At 49.1% G+C, this 14,013-nt stretch overlaps 1 protein-coding gene across 2 annotated transcripts; it reads right to left on the bottom strand.

Annotated features, from left to right (window-relative positions):
* Positions 1 to 7,415: 7,415 nt before the first annotated feature.
* LOC118692108 (leukotriene C4 synthase-like) lies at positions 7,416 to 13,575 on the bottom strand. 2 transcript variants are annotated; one of them, XM_036391720.2, is made up of 7 exons: positions 13,561 to 13,575; positions 13,204 to 13,379; positions 10,630 to 10,801; positions 9,734 to 9,833; positions 8,663 to 8,733; positions 8,350 to 8,431; positions 7,416 to 7,922 (listed from the first exon to the last, which is right to left on the bottom strand). In XM_036391720.2, exons 3-7 carry the CDS (start codon positions 10,685 to 10,687, stop codon positions 7,796 to 7,798), a joined length of 438 nt encoding a protein of 145 aa, XP_036247613.1. In that variant the 5' UTR covers positions 10,688 to 10,801; positions 13,204 to 13,379; positions 13,561 to 13,575; the 3' UTR covers positions 7,416 to 7,795. The 2 variants fall into 2 exon arrangements, with proteins under 2 accessions (XP_036247613.1, XP_036247612.1); XM_036391719.2 differs by lacking the exon at positions 13,561 to 13,575 and having other exon boundaries at positions 13,204 to 13,502.
* Between the last annotated feature and the right edge of the window lie 438 nt (positions 13,576 to 14,013).

The following is a 14,013-nucleotide window of genomic DNA, read 5'->3' on the forward strand; positions in this document are numbered from 1 at the left end:
AATCTGAAAAATATAAAAGCTAAAACCTGAGGCATCAAGGTGGCCTCCAGAGTAGAAACCTGCCAGATAGTCACAGCCCCTGTGCAACATCCCAAATTCCTTACAGGTTGATGGAGAGGAGCCCCAGTCCAGCCTGCAGAGAGATGCATAAAGCTGAGTACACATGTGAAGTGTTAAGCTGGACTGAAGTAAAGCTCTTGAAACCTGCTACCTGCTCAAGAATTTTCTGTTTTATACCAGTCTCTCTTTGTTATCTTGCTTGCACTTCTTTCCAGGGCAGAAAATAATGAAGAAAATATGCAGCTCTGGTTTGACGGCTCCATAGTCATCCAAGCATATGGAGACACTTGTGTGTCTGAGAGTAAAGCAGATGCTCATTTCTGAGTAGATTTTGCAGATATTGTTGCAATGCAAAAAAATAATTGCCAGCAATTCTTTCACGGATCAGCATTTGCTGATTACAGGGAGAATTGATCAGAACTTAAATACCTGCTCTGAAGAGATGAGAGAACTCAGTCCATCATCACTGAATGTGCCTTCCCTTTCCTCCTTAGCTGTTACCCATTTCTTCTGCTGCTGCCATCACAGAGTCCATTTTTCATGTCTCAGCTACGTGTGTTGCATGTGCCTCAGGTTTGCATAGAAGCACCTGTAATTCAGGATTTTATGGTTAATCTGCAAACCTGATTAACTCTCAGTAAACACTGCTGCAGCTGACTTGTTTTTCATGTGGACTCTGAAAACAGGGACTACATTGAAGTCTTATACTACTGATGCTTTGTATGTTTCTCTGTGTGTGTGACCTCCAGTCAAAAGCCCTACCATCCAATCATAATCTTTCTGTATTCCCCATGCCTTTTGAAACAGCCTCTAGCTGTGACACTGTGATAAATAGAAGCGAAACAATGCTATTAAAAATGCATGATGTGTATTCTGCCATATTAGATAACATGGCCACGTTCATCACCCACTAATGCTGCCAGTTCACAGCTTTGCCAGTGCAGTCTCCCTCCCATATATGATTTGGACAATTTAAGAGGATTTTTGGCTACACTTCACCTTTCTTCCTTTCCACCTTTGTTTTTTACCTTTATTCATTTCTCTGAAAATGGTGGTCTGCAGCATGGATTGGATGTAGCTCATGTTTTCCAGCTTTCCTAAGCTGTAATTCACTAAGAAGCCAAGCTGGAAAACAGTTGGGGAGGTTTATCAACACTGTTTTAGTGGAAAGCAGATACCCAAGTCCCTTGTTCTCTCTGAGGCCTCTGCTGCACTTTTAGAAGCTATCACCCTTCCCTTTGTGCCATCAGCTTATCCACAGCTTGTGCTCACCATCCTTTGCCACTGTGAGAGTGAAGAGTTCTGCTCCCTCAATGTCTGCACCTTTTCAGGGCTCAGAAAAGTTCACCAGCCTGGTTCTTCTCTGTTTGTCAGTGGAACCCAGGCCTGTCACCATTTCATTTTTGCAGCATTAGAATGATAGCAGTGGGCAGAACACCTGGATTTACTACTGGAGCTGCCCCACTGTGAGTGCAGGGCCAGCTGGGGTGAGGTGTCTCCCACAGTGTGCTGCAGCTCTCTGCCAGTTCTGCTGCCTGAGCTCTGTGGGCATGAGTCAGCTCTGGTCCAGGAGCCATCTGGCTGAGCAGCGCCGTGCTGAGCTCGTCAGGCTGCTCCCGGGAAAGGTTTCTCACTCAGGCAGAACATTCGCAGCGCCTTGGCACTTCATCCGTGTGCTGCCAGGAGAGAGGTGGAAAGTGGCCATTCACATACCTCCAAGGTCTGCATTCCTTCACAACCTCCCAAACGGAGAACGAGCTGTAAAGCTGTAGAACGAGCTGTAAAGCTGTAGATACTGGACGATGGGTGACTCAGTCCAATGTTGGGAGAGTGTGCTGTGGTACTGTATCAGGGCAGACAGAGTCCTGAGCTCTTGTTATCTGGCCAAGGGCATTCATGAAATGGAGCCTATTTTAGCCACTCACCCATTGCATGCTCAGAAGCAGAGACCACAGTAGCTCACTGGCTTTGACCTCACTGGAATGATGATCCCTGACTTTTAGCCCTGGCAGGCAACGTTGCCTTAGTAATTTGGGGTCACCCACCTTTCTCTTGTCAACCAGTGCCACATCAAAGCAACACAGCTGCTGCACGTGCTCAGGCACAGATCTTCTTTCTTTCTCTCAGTCCAGAAGTGCTCTGTGAGTTCTCCTGAGTGCTGACCCTTTGGCTCTTCATAACTTTTACCTTTAGTCGCTGAACACAGAGTCTGGCACAGCATCACTGCGGGCTGGAGCTGGGCATGCTCTTCCCTAAGGTTCCCCAGCAGGTGATCAGTTTTCCTTTGCAGGGAGGGCATTCACAAAGGGCCATGCTAAGCCCTGTCCATCTTATATATACTGTGGCTCTGCCATTACCTGGGGAAGGGTGAATGAATTCTTGGAGCTCTCTTACAAGTGGTAATTGCTGGGACATAAAAAACTGATGAGAATGAGGCAAATTGTAACTTTAGAGTGTGGATTTTCCTGGCCTCCTGACCTGCTAACAGACAAAGTTGGAGATAGCTTTGGTTTTTCTTAGACTTTACCACACTATCAAGTGCAGGAACGGTTTTTATTGCACTGGGTTGTGGCCTGTGGTTAATGTAAAGGAAGAACTTGCCTGCAGGTGAGGGGCCTGCTCTCACTGGCCTGTCTGAAACACCCTGTGCCTGCATCCACTGCTGCATCTACTCTGTGATGATGTGGGGGTGATGTTCAAGCCAAGCATGGTGTTCTCCAGCCGCAGGTATGACACAGGTCAGCCACAGTCACGCTCTTCACCCCAGCCCATCTCAGCCTCTTGCACTCACACTCTCCAATTCCCCCTGAGCAGAGCACTCCTTCCCCTGCCCTTGCTCTGTTACACACCCAGCAGATCTGTGTGTCCATATGTTTGCTCAGGTCAAAAGGGCTCTGGATCTCACTGCCCATACTGTTCTTCCTACTTTTGGCATTGATGGACACATAGCTCAAAATGACCGTACTGCAAAGCAGGCAACCCCCAAAATGCTGTGAACACGACAGCGGACAGTGAGGCCTCTGCACACTCAGCATATAAAATGGGTCAGTAGTGGGGGCATTTCACTCACACAACTCCATGTGCCTGCCTTTCTTTTTCCTTGCCCTTGAAGTAATTTGCATGTAAACAAGTAAAACTAAGACAAGGGGTAACAAAGTGACGGTGAGGAACGGTGAGGGGAAAGGGAAGTGTCTCACAGTCCTGCTCTGGAGACTGCATCCTCACAGCTCCTGCCGGCTGGCTCCCCAGAGCTCTGATCCTGGTGCTGCTGCAGAAAAAAAGGCCCATTGAGAGTCTGGCTCCAAATTAGCATTTGAATTCCCTTGTAGCCCGTTGTCAGATGGGCAGGAGGTGGGTGCTAGTCTCGGTTGCTCAGCGCTGATACACAAAGGTGGCTTTAAAAGGTCCTTATTTTTCTGAAGGCAAGAAATGTATTGCTCAGACTGTGGATACTTTCTTCTTCCTTTTTTTTTTTTTTTTTTTCTTTTTTCTTTCCCTCTCCCATTCTTCTCCGTTTCACCCCTTTCCTGGGTCAGGCTGAGCCACAGATAGACACGTCTGGGTATTGTTAGCCCTGTCTGACCTACTTCTCTCCCTCCCCTCGGCCCCGTGTTATGGATGCTGGTGCTATGGAAACCTGCTTGACATGCCAGTGCCACAAAGCCGGGGCCACCAGCTGCACCCTCCTTTCCCGGCCCCACGGGAGTTTTCCTCCCAAACAGCTTCCCAAAGAAAGTTGGCAGCCCTGCTTTCCGGGGAAATTCAAGGGTGTCCTCCATCTGTCCCACCAAGCCGTGATCTGGAGGGACTCAGGTGCTCTTCCGTGGGCTTGGGGGCACCGGTGCTGTTCCTCCTCATGCCAGAACACAATATTTCGGTCTGGTGGCCGCTTGTAAAGCCGCCGCTGCCCGCACCAGACCGTGTCCGGCACGGGCCAGCACGTCACGGGTAGGGAAGTACACGTGGGTGTCCTTGAAGTTTTCAAGATAATAAGCTACAAACTTCTGCGGAGGTGGCAGCACCTGCGTTCCGGCGGTGCCTGCGGGTGGCAGCGGCTGTGTGCGGGGACAGGGCTCTGCACTTTCACCGTCACTCGCGTGGAACCCGCCCCGCCGGGAACAGAGGCTTGTTTACAAGTTCAGCCTCTGTACCTCTTGTGATAAAAAAGTTCTCGCTGGTTCTGTGGGTTTCCTTTGCTCTCTGCTGGCCTCCCATCCGGATGCTTGCTTATCCTGGGAGCCTGTGGTACTATCAGAGTGGATTTGCTTCCAAACACCGCACGCCAAACGCTTTTTCTCCCCGCTACTGGCAATGAACTGGCAGCCGTAAGGGGAGGAAGCAGGAAGGAGCCCTGAACTCCGCAGAGCGCTTTGCTTTATGTCTGTCGTGAGCGTCCTCAGGAGATTCCTGCGAGGCTCCAGGACTGCCCTACCCAATACCTTAAAGCCAGAGCCTGGCCCAGCACGGATCAAACTGGAAGCAGGCAGATCCGTGGATGAGTGCCAGAGGCCGTGGCTGTGCCGGCTGCCTGGTGAGCGCCGCCCCGGGCACTTCTCGGGGTGCAGCCAGCGGGGCTGGGGCACTGGCGGCGGGCCCGGGGTGCAGCCAGCGGGGCTGGGGCACAGGCGGCGGGCCCGGGGTGCAGCCAGCGGGGCTGGGGCACTGGCGGCGGGCCCGGGGCCGTCGGTGGTCGCTGCCCTCGGACACCCCCGGGCCCCCCGCCGCCCCCGGGCCCGCCCTCGCTCAGCCGCGGGCCGCCAGCGCCCTCTCCCGACGCCGGGGAGAAGCGGCGGGGCCGGGGCGGCCGGAGCGGGCACAAATCCCGGGAGGAGAGGGGTCAGGAATCCCGACGGGAGCGGGGCTGACGGCCTGGGCCTGGCCCCCATGGCCGTGGGACCCTCCCTCCCTCTCAGCGCTGGACCGGAGCCCACGGGAGGGCAGCAATGCCGCTGACGGCTGGATCCATCTTTAATCTGGTGCTCACGGGGTGGGTTTCACCTGAGGGATGGACGGTGACCCGGGGTGGAGGTGCAGCCCCCCAGCACACCCTGTGCCAGCCCAGCGGGCCCTCAGCACTTCTGCAGCAGGTTCAGGAGGGCAAATTGGTGCCATACAGCACCAGCACAGCGTGCTGGGCAGCAGCATCACGAATTGAGTAAATCCCAAAATCATTGACTGTTTGAATCATCGATCGGTGTAAAGTGGTTTTCTTTGACTGATGAAGCAGCAGAGCAATGACAGCAGCCCTGGTGAAGGGGAGCAGCTTCCCTTCTGCTCAGGGCACCTGAAATGGCCCCTCTGACAGTGGTTTGAAGGACTGATGATGTGCCTGTCAGATTTTCTGTGGCAGAACTGGTGGCAGGACTGGCAGCCACCAAGGCCAGAGCCTGACTGCGCCGTGCCAGGATTTTTAATGGTCTTCTGTGCATCCAAGGGGAGAAGCCGGCTACAATCTCACTGCTGAATCATTAATTTCCCTCCTCTGAGTCATCCTGCGGCCCTGTCACACACAGAGAGGACACAGGCGGGGCTGAGGTGGGCAGTGCAGGTTGATACAGCGGGTTTAGAAACCTGGATGTAGGATAAAAGACAGAGATTGTGTCTACAGAACCAAGGAGCACCCACTTTGACTAACCCCAGAAAGCAGAGTTTTGATGCAGAGTCAGGACCTGCACCAGCAGCTGGGACTGGTCCTTCTGCATTAACTCTCTGGGAGGTGACTGGTTATACTGGTAAAAAGGTGAGGACTGGGGAACATATTCAGGAGATGGCAGGACCTGTTAATGCAAAGGCTAAGTGAAATTTCACTGTGAAATCTCTTCCTCCCTGACCATACTAAGGCACAGCCATGGTTAAACTATGCTCAGACTTTTCTGAAATGTGTCACCAAAGATGCCAGGAGAAAAAGTTATTGTTTATCTTGCTGTGGCACCTGAGGATTTTGGTGAGGATGGGGCCCTGCTGTGCTGAAAACTTTGCAGAGACAAGTGTTGTACAGTTACTTTTGTTTGGCTTTAAGCCTTACCCTGCAGCATTTGCCAGTTTCAATGCAGCAGCATGACTCCAAGGCAGGAGAGCCTGAAAGGGAAATCAACTGGATGCTTTGCTAGAGAAGCCAATTTAAAAAGCATGGAAGGAAAAGAAACAATGTGAAAAAATTACTAATTTCCTCCAAAAAGCCCCTGCCTTTTGTTCTTACAGTCCAGATATGCCTACTGCTGGGAAAAGGAGGGGAGAGCAGTGGGCTTTACAATGTGGTTGGACTGGCATCATGCTCATGCAATTATTTTCACTCTCTGGGTTTGCTGTGAATTCCTCCATGATGACACACGGAGCACTGCTGGCATTTCCTGTGGCACTGACTTGAAGGCACCAGTGGCCAAAAGCATCAGTATTGTGCATAATGGACTCATAAAAATCCAGCCCCTTCTGATGCAGGAGGGACCTGAGCATTGGGTAAACCACTTTTTGGTGCTGAGTGGCTCAGTACCCAATCCATGAGCTCAACATCTCCAAAGATCAGCTTCTCCCTCCTCAGAGCTCTCCTCCCATGGCACACACGGTTGCAGGCTTTGTTGGATTGCATGTCAGGTAAACAAAGGCAGCCACCTTGCACTCACACACTCATGTTTCTGCTCTCTGCTAGCTGCAGACTCACAAAGAGACACCCAGCACAGCAAGTTCAATAACCTTTTATTTGTGCCTGTTGTCACTGGGCCGAGTTCAAAGTGGCACATGCAGCAGTGGTGATGAGTTTGCTCAGTCTGATTTACAGCAGTGGCTGATAACCAGCATGAGGGCACCAACAGACTTTTGCACAACATGTTGATGGCTACTCCAGTTTATCCCTCACCTCTTTGGGTATGGCTCAGCCCACATCTGGTTCCAAACAAATGCCTTTCTTAGGTGTGGGCCTTGGAAAACTGGCATGAATCTGTGTTCTGTGCCTGGGCTGAGGGCAGAGCCACTGGATAATGGGGAACACGTGGCATTTCCTTTTGGCAACTCACTGGGAAACTCAGACTGAGAAGAGTTTGCTTTTATATGTCCTAGTTTGGGGTTGTTGTTTCCGCATCAGACACGATGGAGCCGCCAGATGTGGAGCACTTGGCACACCAAGTGCCATGGGGGAAAAATATCTCCTAAACAGCTCAGCAGCTCTTGCCAGTGCTGGACAGTGAGGAAGGAGGAGTTAAAAGCTTGGGTGAGGGTGGATTTCTCATTGAGGGCTGTAGAGTTGCAGCCAGTCTGTTAAGGCAGGCCGGAGGGAGCAGGACTCGAAGATGAGGACAGCGGTGTATCGTATTCACAGGGAAAGCCCCAGTGAAGGGAGGAATGATGAGGAGGACTCCATCTTATCAGAAGGCTAATTAATTACTTTATTATACTATATTACACTATGTTACATTACATCTAAACTGAATCTGCCAAGCACTCAACTGCACACAATTGCAGCATCTCGTGACTATCAGCTGACAGTCCCGACACACACACACACACACACACGCTTGGCCCTGATAGGCCAAGGAAACAAAACACCATCACTTTGGGTAAACAATATCCATATTGCATTCTACTTTAGCACAAACACAGGCACAGCAAATGAGATAAGAATTGTTCTTCCTTTCTCTGAGGCTCAGAGAATGTGAAACCCAGAAATATTCTTGAGAAGTCGTGCCTTGCTTTTCTCTGTGAGGAGAAATGTGGCTTCAGTGGTGAAGCAGAGAGGAGTGGGTCATGCTGTGAGAAACTGGAGGACGTTCAGCCCCACGTAGTGAGAGAGGAAGAAATGCAGGATGCCCAGGGCTGACACTGCAATGAGAATCCAGAGAACTCCAGCGCTGAAGTATATCGGGGCGAGTCTGGTGGGAGAGAGGCAGCTGCTGACACTGAGCTTCCTGCCTGGGAACAGCCCCCTCCTCCCTGCAGAGGTGGGTGGAAAGGCAGCCCCTGGCTGTCCCCTGACCTCTGCGTGGGGTCCCAAGCCCTGCTTCCACCTCAAGGGAGCAAACACACACACCCAAAAGGGCTTGGGGCAGCACCAGCCTTGCCCAGTATCTGTGTTGCTGCCCCAGCCCTGTGTCCATGTTCACATTATGCCTCGGAGACAAGGCTGAGTCATGCAGGAGCCCCAGAGCACCCAAGAGTCTTGAGCTTTCCCAAAGTACATTATATTTCCAAAAACAACCCCCCAGGGGTTACTGTGTAGTCCCCCGAGGGCTTCTGTGTGTATGTGTGTGTGTAACTGTGTGTGTAAGAGTATGCAAGAGTGTGTGTGAGTGTGTTTACCTTTCTGAGGATGATGCCTTGTATCCCATAAAGTAGCAGTAGCGGGCATAGAGATAGAGCAGACCCAAGGCTGCAGCCAGACCTGTGTTTAAGAGAGATCACAGTAACCATCTCCAAAGGCTTTTCAGAACTACTTGGAACCAAGAAGGTAGCTCAAAGTGAAGGAATAGAGACTCTGTGTGAGGCTCTACCCTCCCATTGGAGACAAAATTACTGCTTAATTTGCTGTTCAGAAGTTGAGCAGGACCTGAGGACAGAGGCAGCACACAGGGGAACAGAACCAGTGACAAATCAGGTGATGGGATATTCTCACCTTGATGGAAGAAGAGTCCAGCCTGCCACAGAAGTGCCAGGAAGATGGGAAAATACTCAGAGGAGTTCACCCTGGCAGGAAAGAGAAAGGTCATAAACTAGGGAAAGGAAGGAAGCTCTTCCTCTTTTGCTTCCCCTAGCAGTTTCCAGACACTGGAGGCTTTTGCTTTTTAGAACTAATGTTGTCATAAAAAGCCTCCAGGCTCCAGTTCCATCCCAGCTTTATTCATAGAAATTAAACAATGGAAAGAACAGGGTCTCCAGGTTACAAGAAATTAAGTAAAAGATTCCCAGGACAGACTGTGCACAGAAGGGCTCCATGAACCACTCCCATTGCTGCTTCCCAGGTGCTGCAGCTCAAACCTGCTGTCCATGCCCCAAAGTCCCAAGCTGTAGGGAAGGTCTGTCCTTCAAGTACACATGGCCAGAGCAGCCTGGGCTTTGTGCAGGACTTGGAGGGAGCATATAACTCTTAGGATTGTTTGTATGCCATGCCCTATCCTCCCAAAGGCACAGTAGCACCAAAAGATGCTGGATGAAGCAGAGTCTAGGCTAGTGGAGGAGCAAAGAAGGGGATGGCTGTGGGGATCCAGCTTAAGCTACTCAGTTGCTTTTTTCCCAGTGGTCAGCTACAACAGTATGAAAGCTCCTCCCTCCCCGCTGCAGCCCTAGCACAGAAGTCACAGCAGAGATGCTGGGTAATCCTCATCCCAGCACCAGCTGAGATCTCTCTGGGAACTTGTCCTTCCCAGTGAGTGAGGTTCAGAGCAGGGCTGAAGCTGCCTGAGGTTTGGCACCACTTGGATAAAACCAATCTAAGTCTCAGGCACCAAAGGTTATGTCTTTAGGAGCCCTTCACTGTACAGCAGAGATTCCTGTGTGGTTTCTATCAGCAGTGGCTGGTTTAGGACTCAAGAGCCAACCCAATTCTGATGTTGACTCTTCAACACGTTGGTTAACCTCGAGGGAGGTAATTGCTTAATTACAGTTCCAGGAAAAGAATAGCAAAGCAGGGGAAAGGCAGTACCATTACATGAGATCTGACAAACATCAAGTAAGAGGAGTTTCTTACTGTGCTCGAAAGATCCTTTCAAATTCAGGAGGGCCTGAGATCTTTGGAGGTGAAATGCCAAACAACCTCCTAGCATAGATCACCTGGAGGAAGAAGTAGGCTGCAGCAAAAAAGAGAAAAGTAGCAGTGGTCAGTCCTATGGCTGGGCATGGTGGAGTCAGGATCTGGCCAGAGGCTGGGGAAAAAGATCTGCAGTCTCCTCCTAACCCCACAGCTCCACACAGCAGAGGAAGTTAGAATAAAATCCCAGGTACCTTTTAGATAAGGAAAAGGAATGACCCAGAGCAATAGTGAAGCAAGTCATCTACTACCAGTGTTGTCTGCTTTCTTGTATAATCAGGAAATGGTAAAATTGTTTCACAGTTCAGATGCACTTTATTACTGACAATTTCAAGGCTTTTTCATTCTTTTAATTTTTTCCTCTTCTAAATTCTGATATCTGTGTAGGGATGGAACTGATGCCACAGATAAGCTAACCAAATACTGAATTAAATTGGCATGCAATGTGAACCTGTGGCTGGGAGATGTTCCATGTGGCCCACCACAGCCCATACTTCCACCTTTTCATGCAGCAGAGCTTTTTGTATGCTCACATCTATAGGCACTTCAGGAGCTGCTGTAAGCCCAAAGAGGGAAATTCTACATGTTTGCAGAGGAAAGATCTACCAAAAAAATTCTGAATGGAGGGGGGTAGGTCAGTTCAGAGAAAGGGATTCCCCTGCACTCGTTTGGTTGAATGCTCTCCAGAACCCAAACAAGATATCAGTTCCCTGCCTGAAAAGCAGTGAAATGCCAGTGCAACAGGAGACATTAAATATGAAAGCAATAGAAAATCAGTGGAGTTACAGTAGAATGATCCAGCCAGTGCTTGAGCACACACATCCAATGGCCCCTACCTTGCTCCAGGACTCCCAGGACTGTCACGGCAGCCAGCCAATGAATCTGATCCAACATACTGACTTCTCCAGAATGTAGAAAATCTTATTTCTTGGTCAGAAGTTCCTCTGGCCAGGTTCAGTCCTTGCTGATGTGGTGGTTTGCAATGGTATCTGGCAGCCTAGGTTTGCTCTGATTGAACAAAGCAAAGATTTAGTCTGTGGTATTGACATTCAGAGCAGCTTGGTGCCTGTTATTGTACGCTATGGAAATGGAAATCAGTGGAGACAAGTTTAATGGAGTATTTCCTTTCCTACCCCGCCCTTTTCCAGGAACAGAGTTAAGAGGAAGTGGAAAAGCCGGTAGACTGACAAATGTGAGAGATAAGGGAACTGGAGCTGAATGGATGGACAAAAGTCTATAGCTCACTAACCCACTCCCCCCAGGGCATCTGCTTTAGGCCAGGGCACATCCCTTCTGCTGATATTGCAGGAGAAACCAAAGCTCTGCTTGGGCTGTTGGGTAACACCAGAGCACAGGCAGCATTCCAAGGTACATATCCCTGTGTACATAATCCTACATAGACCCTGGTTAGCATGTGTTGGGCACAGAGAATGACTTATGGCCACAACACTGAGATCCTGCATGAAAAACACTCTGAGAGGGTAAGAAAGGATGTGATAAAGTATAAAAGGTCTCTAGAGCTGTCCTGCACACTGATATTTTATCTGAGGATGGATCCTGCAGAATGACTGTCAGACACCAAGGGGGTTTCAGAGGCAGCCCTGGTCCCAGAAAGGCTGGGAGATGTGCATTTAAGGCTTCTGATCAATCCTGAGTGCAATCAATTCTCACCATAAACACCAGCGTGAGCTCTTTGTGGGGAAAAACCTGTGGAATTCATCAGGACATAACAAAAAGAAAATTACATTTTCACCTGTCAGAAGAGACCCATTTGTCTAGTTCCCATCTAACAGCACAACAGCTGGCACAGACAGAAGCTGCTGGGACCACCAGCTTTGTTTCCTTCCACTCTCTTAATTCAATGAATTCTCCCATCAGATCAGGGAAAAAGGAAAGCAGGTTAAGACAAAGTGATTGTTGAACACCACTGCTATAGAAAGTTATATTAAAGCAGTTTACAGAACTTACATTGTACACCTGATGTCTTTGATAGGCTTTCTAAGAAGCAATATGCTGGTTCTGGTTTTCTGCCTCTCTATAAGCTATAAGGGCACCCAAAATGGCTATAACAATGTCCCAGCTTGGTGGTTTTCCAAATATCAAATACACACTCCATTGTTTTTCAAACACCAGCTCTAAGACTAATTCCTTTATTTCAGAATTGAACCTTTTTCATTGCAGGGACTGTTTAGAAATATGAGGAACATTGTATCTATTTAGTTGTCAAAGAAATTAAGGACTCCACTGTGTCACCTCAAGAAGGGCAGAGGTCTTGCAGTGCTTAATGATGTTTGATTTCCCTTTGCTCCTGTCTGATAACAGCCTGCTAGTTACAGAAAATAAAGAAAACAACTGAGCAGAAAAGATTTGAGCTTACACCGCCATCAGATGACAGTGCACCGTGAGCTGTATCAACAGTGTCAAATGTGTGCAATGGAATCTGGGCCAGGAGGAGCTGCACTGGCTGCTACAGAGCATTCCTGCTCTCCAGATCATCACTAAACACAAAATACTTCTAGCATCATTTTCTGTCATCATCTAGCATGATCTAAATATAATAAAGGCCAACAGAAATATGAATGAATAAACAAGCACAGATGTCTCCCCCCCTCCTCCTCCCTCCTCCATAAGCATAATTTTCAAGCTGTTTTTAAATTTCTGAAGAGCACAACCTTTTTTTGTTCCTGTTTCCCACCATCAGAACTCCCTTTATTTTCCATTCTCCCTCAGTGCTTACAAGGAACAGGCACAAGTACCCCAGTCCCAGCACCAAATGCCCCTGGGTGACTTGTGGGCAGCCTCTGAACCCACAGACCACAGTTTATTGTGATACCTCCTCCTCCAAGGCTGACACAGACAAGTTCCCCTCTAGGCAAAGACAAGTCCTGCAGTCCCAGGTGCACCTCAGGGTGGATTTGCTGAGCAGGAGCTACTGAAATGCTGTACCCCTCTCCCACTCCCTGGCTCTGCACTCCAGGGTAAGCCGTGCAAATGTGGCCCCAGTCAGAGGGCACAGACCAAAGTCCTCACATCTCCCACTGAGTCAGCACTGCAGGTATTTCTCTGTGCCCATGGTTGCTTTTGCCACCTCTTCCTGCAGCCAATAATCCTTTCTGCCTCCTCATTTTCACTGTAGGGATACACTCTTAGCTGGACTGCAACACCAGTAGGGATTAAAAATAATCTTGGGAAGAAAAACAATCAATACAATGCCTTGGAGGAGTTTTTAAGCATCCATAGGGTTTACAGCACCTATTACTTGCCCAGAGCATCAGGGCAAGGAGAAGCCAGCAGTTATGAGTACAGCACCGTTAGATGCAGTAACATCCCCTGGAAATTTCAGGAGTGTACAACGGCTCAAGAGATTTCTGTCAGTGGAAAGGAAAACATTTTGCAGATGAGCAACTTACCCTTCAGCTCCATGTGAAGCATGGAGGTGCCTTGTTCTTCCAATCCTATTGCACAAATATGGAAATATTTTCTAATGCAGGTCGTACTTGTGCTTCCTTTCCTTCCGAATCCTTTTGCAGCCACTCTGTACATCCAAACCCATGACTGTGGGACTGCTTGTGAGAACAGTTACTGTCTTTGTAACAACCGCAAAGAAAAAAGAGGGGAGGGTTCGTTCAAAAGAATTTTTTCTCACAGAGAAGAAAGAATTTTTGTAGTTTGAGAGAAAGAAAGAGAGCTCAGCCCCGAGCAACTCAGTCTGTTCAAGTACAACTGCTCAGAGTGGGCTGGTGGGGCTGGTGATACACCCTCCTCACCTCCCATTCCCATGGAGGCTTCTCTTAAACTCAGACTGACATGTGTTGAGATTTTCCTGGAATTCTTGCATTTTCCATCTGTTTAAGGAAGGACATGCTAAAAATACAGCAAGAGAAAAAACAATTCAGTCTTTTATCCGTTATGGAGGCAAAACTGGCCACGTGTCCCCAGGATGTGGGGACAGCTGCAGACAATTTCTGCTCTGTGATTCCCAACCGGACTCAGAGCAAGGCATAAGCTGGGTCAGATCTCTTGAGCACTTTGAAATGTGTTCTGGGTTCTGCATTTTGAGAAAACCATAAGAACTTTGCATGACAAGAATTACCATGTCTTCCTAAAATGAGCATCTATCCAGAGAGTCCTCCTTTCACAAAGTAAAAGAGCAGGTGGTTGGTTTTGTCAGCAACATCCAGATTGGCATAATACACCTCATCTCTTGGAGTACAAACACT

Source organism: Molothrus ater, chromosome 15 (assembly GCF_012460135.2).
Source record: "Molothrus ater isolate BHLD 08-10-18 breed brown headed cowbird chromosome 15, BPBGC_Mater_1.1, whole genome shotgun sequence".
Classification (NCBI taxonomy): domain Eukaryota; kingdom Metazoa; phylum Chordata; class Aves; order Passeriformes; family Icteridae; genus Molothrus; species Molothrus ater.

Coding starts and splice junctions, on each gene's coding strand:
- LOC118692108 (XM_036391720.2), bottom strand. CDS start 10,687: ATGTTGGATCAGATTCATTGGCTGGCTGCCGTGACAGTCCTGGGAGTC. Junction 9,834..10,629: donor CCTGGGAGTCCTGGAGCAAG/GTAGGGGCCATT, acceptor TTTTTGCTGCAG/CCTACTTCTTCCTCCAGGTG. Junction 7,923..8,349: donor AAGGCATCATCCTCAGAAAG/GTAAACACACTC, acceptor CTCTCCCACCAG/ACTCGCCCCGATATACTTCA.